This window comes from Cucurbita maxima, unplaced genomic scaffold, assembly GCF_002738345.1.
Source record: "Cucurbita maxima cultivar Rimu unplaced genomic scaffold, Cmax_1.0 Cma_Scf00014, whole genome shotgun sequence".
NCBI classification, from domain to species: Eukaryota; Viridiplantae; Streptophyta; class Magnoliopsida; order Cucurbitales; family Cucurbitaceae; genus Cucurbita; species Cucurbita maxima.
Window position 1 is genome coordinate 4,995,969 of NW_019272030.1, and position 15,414 is coordinate 5,011,382.

General features: G+C 34.2%; 3 protein-coding genes across 9 annotated transcripts in view; 1 reads left to right on the plus strand and 2 right to left on the minus strand.

Moving 5' to 3' along the window:
* Positions 1–5,464, minus strand: part of LOC111489872 (vacuolar protein sorting-associated protein 52 A-like) — a 13,844-nt gene extending 8,380 nt beyond the window's left edge. Inside the window, exons 1-8 of one of the 2 annotated variants that reach the window (XM_023138300.1) lie at positions 5,142–5,464; positions 4,887–4,962; positions 4,499–4,593; positions 4,225–4,282; positions 3,263–3,358; positions 2,381–2,482; positions 1,897–1,980; positions 336–416 (exon numbers count right to left, since the gene is read on the minus strand). In XM_023138300.1, coding sequence (XP_022994068.1) covers positions 336–416; positions 1,897–1,980; positions 2,381–2,482; positions 3,263–3,358; positions 4,225–4,282; positions 4,499–4,593; positions 4,887–4,913 — 543 coding nt within the window. In that variant the 5' untranslated portion in view covers positions 4,914–4,962; positions 5,142–5,464. Of the gene's footprint in view, positions 1–335; positions 417–1,896; positions 1,981–2,380; positions 2,483–3,262; positions 3,359–4,224; positions 4,289–4,498; positions 4,594–4,886; positions 4,963–5,141 lie in introns of those variants that run through there. The other variant, XM_023138301.1, reaches the window with a different exon arrangement.
* A 733-nt stretch (positions 5,465–6,197) lies between these two features.
* On the minus strand, positions 6,198–9,343 carry LOC111489450. Its single transcript, XM_023137667.1, has 6 exons — positions 8,928–9,343; positions 8,418–8,488; positions 7,696–7,801; positions 7,290–7,422; positions 6,566–6,715; positions 6,198–6,426 (listed from the first exon to the last, which is right to left on the minus strand). The coding sequence occupies exons 1-6, from the start codon at positions 9,005–9,007 to the stop codon at positions 6,403–6,405; spliced, it is 564 nt and encodes a 187-aa protein (XP_022993435.1). The 5' UTR covers positions 9,008–9,343; the 3' UTR covers positions 6,198–6,402.
* Positions 9,344–9,846: 503 nt separating this feature from the next.
* Positions 9,847–15,397, plus strand: LOC111489811. 6 transcript variants are annotated; one of them, XR_002719440.1, is made up of 13 exons: positions 9,847–10,057; positions 10,160–10,246; positions 11,426–11,559; positions 12,192–12,250; positions 12,336–12,390; positions 12,484–12,534; positions 13,381–13,441; positions 13,838–13,878; positions 13,949–14,050; positions 14,216–14,263; positions 14,675–14,794; positions 14,960–15,093; positions 15,187–15,397. XR_002719440.1 is itself a non-coding variant. In XM_023138203.1 (12 exons), exons 1-12 carry the CDS (start codon positions 10,009–10,011, stop codon positions 15,026–15,028), a joined length of 876 nt encoding a protein of 291 aa, XP_022993971.1. In that variant the 5' UTR covers positions 9,847–10,008; the 3' UTR covers positions 15,029–15,397. The 6 variants fall into 6 exon arrangements, 5 of the variants coding, with proteins under 5 accessions (XP_022993971.1, XP_022993972.1, XP_022993973.1 ...); XM_023138203.1 differs by having other exon boundaries at positions 14,960–15,397; XM_023138204.1 differs by lacking the exon at positions 14,216–14,263 and having other exon boundaries at positions 14,960–15,397.
* The last annotated feature ends 17 nt before the right edge of the window (positions 15,398–15,414 follow it).

Here is a 15,414-nt window from a genome sequence, read left to right on the forward strand (position 1 = left end):
GGGGGGGGGGGGGTTGCGGGGAGAGAGAGAGAGAGAGAGAGAGAGAGGGAAGCATGAAGAAATTTCAAATTATGCATCACAAATTATGAAAACCAAATTGAAGAAGGGATAATTTAGCTCCCTTCTATTAAAATGAGTATAATTTATTCAATACTACTCAAAATATATACCTTTTTAGTTGCAAACAGAAAAACTGAATTAATAAGAACGACATACAGCAGAAACTCCAAAGAGTTAAAGGTGTCCAAAACAAATTTAGAGCAAGAACAATTAAGAGTAACAAAAAATGCCAAACTTCAAATGGAAAAAGTAAAATGTACCGATACCAACAATACCTCTTCATCAACAATTATGTCTATCATTCTTGGAGGAACAATGATCTCTTCGACGAACTTTGCCAATTTTGATTCTGCCACCTGAATAAGAACATAAAGCCTAGCACATGAGAAAAAAAAAATGATAGGGTAGAAAGACAGAATAGTGCTGTATGTATTATGCTGAGTTAAAATAATGAGCAAAACTAAACAAAGATGCAATTGATCTTTTTAAAAGAAAGCAACTGCTACAGGAATTCACATGAATTCTCACTTACAGAAGCATTAAAAAGAAAGAAGAAAGAAAATGAACTTTTCAGGATCCCATAAATGCATTTACTGAGTTCAAATAAGGAGCAAACTAGATGAACATGCAATTTTCTTTTCAAAAGAAACCAACTGCTATATGCATTCACATGAAGTCTCGCTAAAATAAGTATTAAAGAGAAAAAAGGAAGAAAAAAGAAACTTTTCAGGACCCCATAAATGCATTTACTGAGCCCCCAATATTTCAGGTTCCAAAAACAACCTTTTTTTTATAAGAAAAAATTATTATAAACGCATTTACTGAGCCCCCAATATTTCAGGTTCCAAAAACAACCTTTTTTTATAAGAAAAAATTATTATAAATGCATTTACTGAGCCCCCAATATTTCAGGTTCCAAAAACAACCTTTTTTTATAAGAAAAAATGATTATAAATGCATTTACTGAGCCCCCAATATTTCAGGTTCCAAAAACAACCTTTTTTTATAAGAAAAAATGATTATTTCCTAGTTAATATAAAATTACAAAAGGGGAGGAAAGCTAAGCCCAAAAAGGTATCATTAACAACTTTCAGAGTAACAGATGAGAAAGCGCATACTATCTAAAAAACAATATGCTAGTTCCCACCTGAAAAGCAACACCTAGAATGAAAAATGATTTCTAATATAAACTAGAGACGAACACCGTAATATCACAAATAAAATATAGCAGTCTTATCAGAGAATAAGCAAAGTTGCGAAAAGCTTGTTCTGGGGGACAAAAAGAAAAGGAAAACATTTTAAGTCTTGAACTGCTACTCAAAATCAATGTCAAATGCATAGTGCTCATGTATTTAGTTAACTTATAGTTCCTCCTAACGAACATTATAACAAACTAATATTATCAAAAAATACTCTCTCCCTCTTTTTTTTTTTTTTGAAGATGAAGAAGAAGAAACAAGAATTTCATCGATGAATAAAATGACCACCAATGGTGGATTACAAAAATGATCTCCAATTGTAAATTAAAGAAGAAAGACTAACTTACCAAAATATGATAGTTAAGAAGTCCAAAATGCCGTAGTAATGATCATAGCACCTTAATTTCACTTCTTCCTATCTCTTAGCATTTTATATTAATATAATTGTGCTTTAAAACTACAATAATGTCCTTATAAGTTTCTGGAAAATAAGAATGTATCTGATACATTGCTAAATTAAACAGCAATGGATATTGCAAGTAAGCCATTGTAAACGCCTATTGAGACTTAAGACTTAATTGTTTCAGTTTTTTCAAATTACTAAAGTAATGAACTTTTTTAATCCAACCAAGAATACCTTGCGATTCTTGAGCTTCAGACCCATATCCATTGACTTCTCCTGCAAGACTTTAATGTCTGCACTGATAGAACCAATTTCGGCCTGAAAATTTTAAAAAATATACATATATTAATTCTTTGGGAAAGAATCTCTAGGATGAACAAAATTAAATAACAGAAACAACGAAAATTTTAGGGGGGAGGTGGGGAACAATGATGACAATCTCCTTTAAGATGACATAGATTAACAATAGAAATTAAATTCAAGAAGGTCAATGTAATTCCAAATGCATTCAAATTTGAGAAAGATAACATAAGTCCCATAGTCTCATTTAACGAGGCATAATCAGATACGAACTTATGAAAACAGGAACTATATACAAATTCAGACTTTAAAGAAGATATAATGACACAAAACAATGCTACAGGCTAATACAACCAGATTGATGTACTTCACTAAGAAGTTTGATATTACTAGAGTGCCAGAACAGCAGCTAAAATACCTGGAAACCACTGAGAAGAGTTTCCATCTGTGATAAAATGTTATCGCAGTCACGAATTTGTTCATGGAGTGAGACTAAGTTATCACTTTCTGTAATATATTCCTGCAATTTATGAACAATAAGAATGAGCCCTTAATACTGGAATCTTCTTCTTCTTTTTTTTCGATTTAACAAGAACAACTTTTTATTGATATGTTAAAAGGAAGAACACTCAAAAATAGAACTAATGAACAACAAATATATGCGCATATTTCGCTTGTTTGCACAAACAAGTTAAGTGTGTGCATATCAGTTATACGTGTCCATAGGTTTATGTGAAATTACCAATATAATTCAACTAGATAGATCTTGAGCTTTTTTTTTTTTTTTTTCAAGATAAGAGACAATGTATTGAAAATAGACAACATGCAAAGAGAAAGGAAATAAAGATATTCCCCACATGCAGGGTCAAAGAAGATTAAGAATGATCTCTGCAAGTGCTGCTAATCATAAAAAGGGAACAATTGCGATTAAATAGCTAAAATACCATCTCGAAGCATGAAAAAAAAAAAACATAGATCATGGAATTCTAAACCAACCAACACCCCAGATTATGCTTAGCAACCAGCTTGTTCTAATTAATCATATCAACTACTCCTGACATGCGGCATTTAACATCTTTAAAGCTGTCTCTGAAAGTAGAAATATTAATGAGAGCAAAAGACAGCAATAGCCAAAGCACTCTTGCAGTGTTAAACAGAGTACACATAGATGTCTATAACATTTCTTAATCACAGGCAAGACAGGATAATGTATTCACTTCTAAAAAGAAATGCATAGCAAAGATTAGAAATATTTAGAGCTAGAAATGTAAACAAAAAAGAACTAGAAATGATGACAAACCTGTATGGAATCCAGCTCAACCTGCCGCAAATTGTTTTCAACTCCCTTTGTGTACTCCCTTAGTTTTACACCTTTAGAAAGTATGTTCGCAACTACCTGATTAATAAAGAGTTAAAAAATAAAGGAGTGTAATAGGCGGCAAAATTAGCTGTTGTATTTGTAAATATGTCAATTTTTTAAATTTTCAGGTCCATCACTAATATACCATATATAGTCTATCAGTACTAGACTTCTATCACCGATAGACAATTTTTATTTCAGACTAGATGTCATATTCTGGGAAGAATGAAACCATAAGCCCCTCGTTTTCAAACTATACTAGGAGACCATAAAGAAGCTAAAATAATGCAACTAAGCACCAAAGAAGATTTATAGTAAGGAAAATCAAGTCAGTTTTCATTAGAAATTCTTCCAAGATTTTTCATCCATGAGTCATAATGTACAATAACACCGAATGATTGAGCACGTTATTAACAGATTATATATTTGATACCTATAGAAAAAAATATATTTTTATTTTTATGAAAAAAACAAGCTTTCATTAAGCTGAATGAAAGATTCTAAAAAAATTAACTCGACATAGTAGTACAACCTATAGAGCAGATCACGTCCAAGTAAGGTTGTGAAAGATTCTAACAGGCGATACAAGAAATGAATAAAAGTTCACTACAAGGGATCCTGTACAAAGGAAATAATATCTTGAAACATTATCTTAAAAGAATTGAACAACTTCCATAATTCAAAAAAAACAAAAAGTAAAAATTAATAATTAAAAAAAAAGTGGCAAGAAGATTTGCACATTTACAAACTACAATCAAATCGATGATTAACTGTCGAAATGTACAATAATATATGAAATTTGAAAATAATAAAACTGTTGGGGGCAAAAAAACACTGCCACCGGATGTAAAACAGCTAAAGCCCTCAATCGTACAAATTTTACACCATGTTAAATAACTTACACCATCATCTTTACATTCTTCGAGTTCTTGCTGCAGTCCTTCCAATGAAATGTCTTCACTGTAAAACGGGATAAATTGATACCACAGTCAAATTTGGTAATTCAATAGTAGAAGGTAATAAATATAATAGCCAAATAAACTGGTGATCGTCTTCTTAACTAACGTCAATCTAAGTCCACTCTGCAATTTGGCCATCAACATTGTTATGATGGCTGAAAAAGAAAAGGTTGTGCATGCTTCATACAAGAATAAGAAACATGAGCAATGGACCTACCTGCAAGCATCCTCCTCGACAGTCAAGTCCCCAACAAATGATTCCAAGTCAAAAACATTCTTCTGGGTCTGGTTGGCTTCATCATAAGAGTGATTCTGCAGTGCGTAAAGAAGCATGACAAAACATATAATACATTGCTGTCCAAACTGAATTGAAGTCGAGTTTTTATTAGCTAACACTACGCAGTTCAACTTCCATTCCATTATTAAACGTAGATACATTCATAATCTTCACTTTTGAAAGATCTTATCGCTGATACCAACATTCCCACTTATCGTACCACTTGGAACGTGGCCGTGATTCATCCCAACTCGAATGAGATTACTTCTATGGTACTCCAACCGAAAAGCGCTAAAGATATATTAAAAAGAATATAAGTTTACTATACCACTTGGTCGATCCCAGTATCGGCCATCCCGTCCGAATTGGCCAAGAGTGCTTAACAGATAGTCCGCCAGCGCGATCTAGATTTACAATAAACCAATCGGGTCATGGAAATACCAACATCCTGAGCTTCTCACATTCACAGTTAACGATCACTTAATCATTCACCAAGTAAGCAAATAACCATCGAGATCAAAGAATGATACGCATCATACAGAATTGCATTTAACTGATATATACTAGATAAATTCACACTGACCCGACACCTAGCTTATGTTTTGAGAAGCTGCCGAGATGGAAGAAATCGGCAAGGGTTTTACAGATCGGAGAGGGGTTCGAACACCGGAGCCGGCGAGCCGTTTTGTTCTCCAAATCTTCAGTTGCGCCTCAGAATTCCGAAATTGATATCAAATAATGAAAACAACTCGATGTCGGGGATTTCTTCTACGTTGACGAGAGAATGAGAAATGTCGTTCTTCTCAGGAGGATTGAATTTGTAGACTGCTCGTTTTATCGGAGAGAAGATTCAAGCAGTTCTTGTGCATCGTCAACAATCTTCCTTTCCCTTTGTTTTTTTCTCCCTCTCATGAGAGTTACCGCTAAAAAAATTAACAACAAGAGTATAGTTATAAATAAAATTACAATTAAGAAAATTTATACTTGTTGTATTATTAATGGAATCTAACTCGATATATAATATAAAAAACGACATTTTTTATTCTATGAAATGCTTATTTGTTTATAAAAAATCAAATTATTTGAACCCCAAATTATGAAATGAGATCTACAATCCTACAAAGAATTTGGCTTTATTCTGTCATCTCTAACAATTATTATTATTTGAAAGAAACTCTGATTAATTTTTAGTGACGTGTAATTAAATAATATTAGAGAACATTTCCCTTGAATTATTTAAAATTAAAATATAATAGCTTTTATAAAACCATTTTTCTCAAATATTTCAATTTTAAAAACGGTCAACCGAATATATTTATTTCGTAAACCTTTATTTAAAAAGTACACAAATGGAAAGGTGAAAATTTCCATTCATTGAGTTAAGTGTAACAATTATAGTTTATAAGAGTTGATCAAATTATATATAGATTTTTTGTTTCAGAAGGCAAAAGGTTGAGTTAGGTTTGAATTGGCTGGCGATGATTGAAACCAAAAAAAGAAAACGTAAGAGTGATGGAGCTAATGAATCTTTCCAACGTTGAATGGAGGCATCTCAAATGTTTTGTCAAGAAGAAAAAAATCGATAATGTTTGTTAAAAATTTAAAAGATTTTATTTCATACACCACCAAACACCATTACAACGTTGAAAAGGAAACATTATCTTTTGGCTCCTCAATTTCAGAGCTTGACATTTCAAAGGTTTACTACCGGTAAGGCAGGGTAGGGTACACATACAATACAACCATGCAGTGATGTGAATAATAAGCTTGCATCAGTTTCATGCTGTAGTAGGAGCCAGCCCAGCTTAAGATTTGTTGCAAAACTTTCATCCAGAGAACTGTATTCAATACATTACAAAGCGAAGCAACTGAAAAAAGAAACCGACCATCAACGGAGCACAGTAACGCCTTAGTGATGCATACAAAGAAGGTTAACATGTTAAAGTGAGTCACCAAGTTTCCAGGAAATGCATCAGTTCTGGGATCCTTAAATCAGATATCCCTCACCTTCAGTCTGACTTCTGAGTGTGAATGAGGTGACTTCTTTGGGCTTGATGCACCAGTGCTGAACTTGCGGACCAAAATCTTGAAACATGGTAAAAACAACATGTATCCAATGCCCAAAATAAAGGGCGTCGCAACAAGCCATCCCAACAACTGCCAATATCGATAGAAAGCTTTCAGTCAGTTTATTAATTCGAATGAAGCAACCAAACAAAATGACAATGTACGAACTAATATCAACATGTTAGAACTGAAAATGTGGAGAATCAGCTCAACCACAGGGAAAATGATCTTGGTTGGTGACATGGTGTTAGTGTTGGGGATAATAACAGACGATTGATGTATTTGATCACACAGTATGGCGCAATCACACAACACGGGATGGTTGGTTAGGTTCTCCAGATTACTTGGCAGATATATCATATGAAGGGAAGAATGAGCAAATAAAGATAACTGACGTTCATTTAAAACTCTAGAACAAGATAACTGGGAAAATGGAATGACTATTATAAAAGTACAGCAAGCAGTTCAACGTTCAGAGAGAGAAAAAACGACAATGGGAGAAGATAAGAAACTAAGTTCATGCATCTTTCCATTTCGCCACTGTCGAATGTCATCCAAGGAGTAAAATGAACAGTACTCGAGTTGCATCTTGACAAATCTATTGTCTTCCTAGTATGAACCCTGCATGCACAGCACTGAAATTAGTATGTAGAAGAAACCTTACCACATGAGCAATACTCAGTAGTACTTCATGCGAAGCTTGGCCTGTAAAAACTTTCTTCAAGGCATCAGGTGTAAATGGGAAACGAGGTCCCCCGGAAATTGCTTCACCAAAGCGCAAGAAAGGCACCACCAAGCTTCAGAGCAATAAATAAAAAATAATCAACAAATGAGAGGGATGAAACATCCCCAAGCCTCTGACTCAAGAAATGCTCGCATATATAAAATATATGTAAAGTTGCTTATTTATAACCCTCTGACTCAAGAAATGCTCGCATATATAAATAATATGTAAAGTTGCTTATTTATAAGTATTTTTCCCTACAAAAAATAGCTACTGCTTCACATCAGAATGTGAGAATAAAGATCCAACTCTCCAGTGTTCGTATTACAGAAATGAATACAAGTACCTCAATTCTATGGGAGTAACAACAAAGTTGGCAAGCATCACTGTTGGAGCATGACAAAGAGGTCCAAGAAATGCAATTGCAAACCCACATAGGAAAACAGGGACCCCTGTGTAAATGAAAGATAAAATATCAAATTGATGGTGGTACGAACTTCACACATTATTTTAACACATATAGACCTAGAGCTAATCACATAAACTGAAGCAAAAAATGTAACCTAACATCTCTAACAAGTCCTTAACGTAAAAATGTGGTTCAGTAACGAATGAAACAATAACCAAGAAAAAGAACAAAAGAAGGAGCTTCCGCAATATCCCTGATACCATCTATCTTAAATTTCTACATTTTTTTTTTTATCTCTATTTAAAAAGAATAGAAATGCCCCTTAGAACCTATATTATACTCACCTTTTCTGGCTTTTGACATTTCGTCAGTCTCAAATGTTCTATATTGGTTTTAAGACGAGGTCTGCTTGGATGTTTATATTTACCCCATGATTCAAAAACTGCTATGCTTTTAACACCAATCATATAACAAATTGAGATCGAAAACCAATGATAAACAGGGAATACATACAGAAATACCCAAGAGAGTAAAGCTTCCACCCTTTTTTAATATGAACTTGACCACATTAAAAAACTTCACATCTTGAGAAACATAATGCAGTTAAGTGTGAAAGCAACAGAGTCCAGTAGTCTCTGTACTGTAAAGGAAATATATACCGCATATAGGAAACAGTCCCAGGGTTGTGCCGAGAGCTGCAGAGAATGCCAGTTGCTTCGGCTCTGCGCCCCTTCAACAGCAAAACCAAGAATAGAGAGTATAAAGGATTTAGTAATTTCTTCAAGGCCAATCTTCAGAAAATTAAGAGGAGCTTTGGACCATTTGTCTCTTTGAGAAAAGAAGTAACAAAAACAACTCCTAGAATTCATGGAAAGAGAGGGAAAAAGTAATTCCTGAAATCACTGAAACCAGCAATTCTAATTTTTCTCTTTAAGAATATGCCTTCCATTCCATACTAGAAGGTTAGAACTCAAAATCAAATCAAAATACGCTTCCAAACATAGACAATCTGTAAAATGACATGTGATATCTGATCCTCAGATTAAAAATTCCCAAGCAAAATTGTACGAAATGAAGAACAGAGTTCGTCAAATTCCAATCAAACAAACTTCGCTGCTCCAAGAGAAATAAAACATTTCAGAATTCAAATGCGCAATGAGAGAAAGAACCTCTGGAGGATTTGGAGGAGAGGATCGACGATCTTTTGGTTAAACCAACTGGTCGGACGTGTATGCCCTACTGTTGCCATCTTCACCTCCAACTAAACTGAAAATTTCAGAAATCCTTGTTTCCTCCCGGAGCTTCAATCGAAGCAAAAAACGAATCGAATACAGAAATTTCAGGAAAGGCTGTATTAATCTCCCAGAAAAAAGATGCGCAAATTCTTTTCTTCGTGGTTGGTCACTCTTCAACTGCGGTTGGTCGAGCGATCATGAGATAACAGCCATCAATCTTATTCCTTTTTCCTCCTCCGAAGTCCAGAGAAGATCGATAATTTCTTCTGATTTCTGTTCGGAGGTCCACCGCCGACCAGATTAGGGGCGATCAAGTAATTGCGCATCGCCACGCTTCATAAATATTCTGATTTAATTTTTTAGTTTTACAATATATTATACAATATATGTTAATTAAAAACATTAAATTCAGTCCGTAATAAGACAAAAGCTGAACCCATGCTAGCATATACGATCGAGGTCAATGTTGGACCCAAAAAAATAACATATAAACAAATTAATAAATAGAAATAGTGTTAATAAGTTTTAAAAAACGAAAGACTAATAATCTAATACATTTGATTTCTGATTAGAGATGGTCTAGAATAAATCATTTTCGTGTTAATACCCCATTTTCATTATTTATCAAAGCTTTACATGTCTAATATAAAAATATATGGCATTTTTTTAATTCAAGAATTATAGATCTACCTTTAAATATTTAATTCTAATTATCTACGAAGAAATTACCGTTGAAGTAATATCTCAACCAAAATAATATTAAACCGTTGACATAAAATGCTAAAGGACAAAATTGAGGTTAAAAAAATAAAGGTGTCCATCTCGAAGGAGAAATCACAAATTTTCCCTCCATATTTGCGTCACTCGGTTGGTTTTATCGTATCCCAGTCTGGCGCGCGCTTTATCGCTCTATTTCTTGGCTTCCGCTCAGCGATTTCAATCGCTTCAAGTTTTCTCGGCACTGAACTGAAACTTGAACTGAATCACCGAACTCTTTCTCTGCGAACCGTCGAAGATGGAAGAGTATTTGCAGTACATGAAGACACTGCGCTTACAGATGAGCGGTACGTATCGGCTCCTTCAAATTCAAGTTTTAACGTACGGAATTCTTTTTTGTTGCGTTATTGTGCTACTTGTGGATTGATTCTGTATCAAACTTGACTTAGACGTGGAGGATCAAGTTTCGAAGATCTCTGTGGAAGAGCACATGCACTTTACTACTATTCGAACCATGGAGAATGATCTTACTGCTGGTCAGGTCTCTACTTCTAGTCTTCTAGTTCGTTATTTGTTTATCTGAACGTTCTTCCTTTTGCACCTAGAAAAATAGTTCAGCACGTACTTTTGTTTACGGAGATTTTGTAGATTTATTCTCTCTTTTGTTCCTGTCTCGTCCTCGATTATTATTATTTTTTTAATTTCACTTCAGATCATTTCGAGGATGTCTAACTGGTTATTGCGATCATTTTCTTGCTCAAAACTCCATAGCATCTAGTTTTCTTTTTGCTCAAGTTTTTCCCCGGTTTCTAAATCAGTCTGATACATATCTATGGATGACTACCTTACTTGAAAGTAGTTTTGGTTATTCATGCCAACTACAACCGTGACTAACAAAGTGAAGCTGAAGGATTTTGCAGTTTCTATTATAAAGACGGCTGAAGAATTCTTCTAATTTATTCAGAGACGCGTTTGGCCAAAAAATCTATTTCATTGCTTTTGTTATTGGTAAAAATTTCAAAGGGGTATAATAATCCTGTTTCGATAGTGTCACGACTCATATTGGTAATATATAATTACGTGAATCGAGTAACAAAAACCTAAGAACATTCATCTTCTTCCAAGTCGATCAAACATATTGTCCGCTGGACCTAATGTGATAACTAACTTCTTTGCTTTTATCTTAGGCATAAAATTGCTTACTCTTGGTGCACATCAGCCTGGTGCCATGTAATTCATAGCGTGTGTTTGAAGCGCTTTGATTTTGTCTCACTCTACTCTTGCTTTAGTCAGACTGAGATTTTCTGATATCTTGCTGATATAACTAACTCCCAATATTATCCTTAAACCATTACTTAAATCAACCAAACAGGACTGAACTATCATTTTATATACCTATGTTTATTACTTAATCCAGTACTATTCTAGTATGTCTTTTAATATAATATGTAATCTAGTTTATTTTTTGGAGGCGGTTTCACCAATTTTTGTTCGTACATGTAGTGCTGATTAGCAGCTGTTGCTGTTTGATAACTTTCTGTTGAGAATTGGTCGGTCGAATGAACTTCGGCACGAATTATTGCATGTTAAATTCAGATTTAATTGTAGCCTTACCTTGTTTTTTCCTAAAATTTAAATATTTCAAGCAAACTAAAATTTTTGAGTTGTAGATCGAATGGCTATAGTTTGCTTTCACTAAAGACGTCTTGATGCAGCAAAAAGTGAGTTAAAACAACTCAAAGAAGATGCTGAGAGAATGATGCGGGCAAAGGGTGAAATATGCTCCCAGATATTAGAACAACAAAGAAAAATCACATCATTGGAGCATGACATATGTACACTTTCACAGGTGTCTATTCTCTGTACTGGTGTCTTGGTGCTTTCCTTGTGTGCATTCCCTCTCGTGTAGGCCTAAAATCTGTTTAGCAACTGCTTAGTTAGTGTAAGAGGACCATGCTGTAGCATCTGCATGATAAATAATCGATCTCCATTTCATCAGTTCTCGTCGCTGACAAAAATGGAGAAAATAGAACAAAAGTTCATTTTCTCTCTTATTACAGCGCTAGTATTGAATTTTCTAGGTAAATACAATGTATACGATTCAATTTAGTGGAGTCATGAACTAAAAAGGAAACTCATATTGCTCAACCTCAAGTGTCCTCATGAAATGGAATTGGACTTTTCTTCTGGTCCGGTCTCATTTTTTTTTTCTTGGCTTTAGTCGATCAAATATGTGAGCTGAGGCTGGATATTGTGCCCAACTCTTGTATATCTATACGTTTAAGAGAAAAAGAGTTTCTATGATGTCTAGTTTCGTTAGACTAAAAGAACAAAGGGAACTATTTTCTCCGGTTCACTTATTCTCCTGTTTAACGAGAGGAGAAAAATGGTTGTTTAGTTTCTTTCCATTATGGATTTCAAAGAATACTGTTTTGCATCCGCCTCTTGCTTGTTAAATACTCTCAACTGTTTGATATTCAGACACTCGAGCTCATTCAGCAAGAAAAAGTTAGCTTAGGAGCCAAAATTATTGAGAAGAGGTGATTGAACTATGCAGTATTGAATTTCTGGTTCTACCAATGGTGCGTGATTGTGTTATTAACAATAGTATATTTGACCTGATAGTACTTATTATGCCAAAGTTTCTGAGGACATCAGTCTCAAATTCCAAGATCAGCAGGTTGAAGTCCAAAACATATGTCATATAAATCATGAATTCTAAATCCATTATTTATGTTTTGAAATTCAGTCTATTATGCAACCTTTGGTGTAGGACTGGGTAAATGCTAACATGATCCGCGGAGAAGCCGAAGGGCACGAATTGGTATTTCTCACTAGATCATCACTCTTGTCTCTCCACTACTTCTCATCATATTAGTAGTTATGGTATATTTGAGCTGCCCTTTCTTTGCTCTCATGAGATTAGATGGTTTTCCCTCAACTGCTCCAATAGATATCGGCGCTAGATTTTGTACATGGGTTTAAAGAGAGTTAGTAAACAAGTATCCAAGTGATTCTTGCCGCTACAATTTAATATTCCTTTATAGGAAACTAGATGTTTTGAATCTGTCTATTTTAAATTCTACAGCTCATATATGAATTATTTTTCCTTTTCAGGTTCTAAATAGAAGCTTCCTCCATCCCTATATGTGAATTTCTAATGTCATCGTGGGAGTCTATTATTTTTTCATGCTTAAGTCTCATCTTATTTTACGCTCTTAATGTCATTTTTATAGCATATACTTAGTTTGGCTCTGGATCTTTCTTTCAAGAATATTTGCCCTTGATCACGACCTTTTTTCTTTTATCATCCTTTAGTTACTTAGTCCTTGTCGTATTGGCTTTAAATGAGAATGCATAAAACACGAGAGATAAATATTGAGCCCTCGATCTTTTCAATAAAATCGTCATGTACTAAATCATCAATCTAAGTGATGGAGTGAAGATAGTTCAAGTGTTCATTCACGACCCTTAGCCCTTATTCACCACGCAAGTAATTTGGAGTTAAAAGCTTGTGCTAGCAAATCAATTTATTTACAACAAGATAAGGCTGAAAAAGTTTTAATCTTTAAATCATCTTTTCTAAGGTCTCTTCTGTTTGCAGGTTTTGCATTCCCACTGCGTGCAATAAGTTATTCCTTCCAGCATAACTGATTACAATTTATTTCAGGTTAAGTTTGAAACTGCTAAGCGAGGAAGTGAAACGGAAGGATCTTATGATACAGTTGGAGGTAGTTCTGGGCCTCCTATCCCCTCTTCAAGTTTTTTACTAACCATAATACGTAGAATGAGTTTTTTACTAACCATAATACGTAGAATGGTTTACTTCGGAACACTTTAGATTAAATCTATCCTATTTGTAACTAGTTTTGCAGTTAAGATATAGAATGGATGATAAAGTAGAATCGTCAGACATTTTCCAAAGTTTTTTCGAAGTTTAAGGCTTTTAGAAATAATTTATTTTAGTTTCTGAATCAATAGCAATTTGATCAATAGCGTGGAAACATTTTATAAAATGGTTCGCAAGTGAAGCTTAAATGTAAAATTTGATTATTTGAGCTTCCATTTAACAATCTAACTACTGTAGCATGAAATTCATACTAATTTTATTCCATCCTCTCTCGTAGGGATTTCTGGCACTCGTATTTACTGCAATCTTAACTATGTGGTACTGAACTCCTGCCATGGACTGGCGAGTGTGTTGAAGCATAATGTGTTGATCTAATGTTGGTTTACAGGTGGAAGAGAGGAAAGATTTATTGGGTAAGTTGGAATCTGCGAAAGCCAAACTTAGTCAAGTTTCAAAGATGAAATGTGCAGTTGTTTTGGAGAACTCCAAGGTAATCAATGTCATCAAAGGTTGTATGTGCGATTATAAGAAGAGTGCTTCCATTCGTAACTTCCTACCACCCGCATATATGGGAAAACAAAGAGCATGCAAGAAGATATGAATCATTTTTTAACTGTAGATTATTAATTTGGACCAGCATCTATTTTTGTTTCAGATTGGACAGTCAATTGAGGAAGTTAAGAACGAATTAAATGATTTCAAGGTTAGTATTCGTGGTGCTTATATTTATCTATTTAGTAAAATAAATTAATTTTAGCTAGGTAATCGATCTGATGGTAGTAAATAAGAGCATCAACCCTTATAATATTTAAACAACTTACGACCTTGGAATCTTGAGAACAAATCACAATACAAGACGCTATCTAGCGCAAGTCATGAAATACCCTCTACATGGACACTATCTGCTTTGTGATCTGTACATATCGTAATTCCTTATGCTATTGACTTAAAGTTGTCCCCTAACTGTAGCAATAGTTTTTACAACCCAATTATGGGAGCTACGTTTCGACAATAAGAATCAATAATATCCCAAATTTTCTATGAAAGCATTCTAGAATCAACCTGATTTATTATAATCTATTATTTAATACTTTTTCCTGGATAAAAACTTCAGCCAGAACTCAGAGCAATGGATGATGTTACATTGGAGGAAGAGTCCAAGGCGCTCTTATCAGATAAAGCTGGAGAAACTGAGTATTCACGGTCCCTTCAAGACCAAATTGCAAAACTGAAGGTGAATTTGAAATCAGTGATTTTTTTCTTAACATTTGGCGGTTGGTTTTATTATATGTGTATATATATATATATATATATATATATATATATATATATTTAATTCAACTGCACTATGGACGTTCTTCTGTCTTTTAATAAGAAAGAGTTACGTCGTACTTTGTAGGAAATTTCGCATGTGATTAAATGCACTTGTGGTAAGGAATACAAGACTGGAATAAGCTTAAGTACGTGATAATGCAAACAGTCTGTTGTTTGAAAGAGTGAAGAAGAAATAGGATAAAGTTAACCACTATGCAGGTAATTGAGAGGGGAATAGATGTTTGATGGTGGTCTTGTGCTAGAATCTGTCAAAACTTAAACTTGCTGAGCGGGTAATTGCTTCTTTTGCAATGTGCTATATTGTCTCTTAACGAGAGTAATGTGCTATGTTCTCAATCCTATTGCTGTGGAAAACGTTGCAACTACTCGAGCTAAGAAATACTTTTGCTTAGTTCAAAATTCTTCTTCATTGAAAAACGTCGTTGGTTGTAATACTGATATCTAACTATATTTACCGTGCTACTTTTGTGCATATTAATGACAGCAATTTGTTTCGAGAATTATTTTACCATCGTTATT

Coding starts and splice junctions, on each gene's coding strand:
- LOC111489811 (XM_023138203.1), top strand. CDS start 10,009: ATGGAAGAGTATTTGCAGTACATGAAGACACTGCGCTTACAGATGAGC. Junction 10,247..11,425: donor GGAGAATGATCTTACTGCTG/GTCAGGTCTCTA, acceptor GTCTTGATGCAG/CAAAAAGTGAGTTAAAACAA. Junction 12,251..12,335: donor GCCAAAATTATTGAGAAGAG/GTGATTGAACTA, acceptor TTGACCTGATAG/TACTTATTATGCCAAAGTTT.
- LOC111489450 (XM_023137667.1), bottom strand. CDS start 9,007: ATGGCAACAGTAGGGCATACACGTCCGACCAGTTGGTTTAACCAAAAG. Junction 8,489..8,927: donor CTCCTCCAAATCCTCCAGAG/GTTCTTTCTCTC, acceptor TTGCTGTTGAAG/GGGCGCAGAGCCGAAGCAAC. Junction 6,427..6,565: donor ACTCAGAAGTCAGACTGAAG/GTGAGGGATATC, acceptor TTCTTTTTTCAG/TTGCTTCGCTTTGTAATGTA.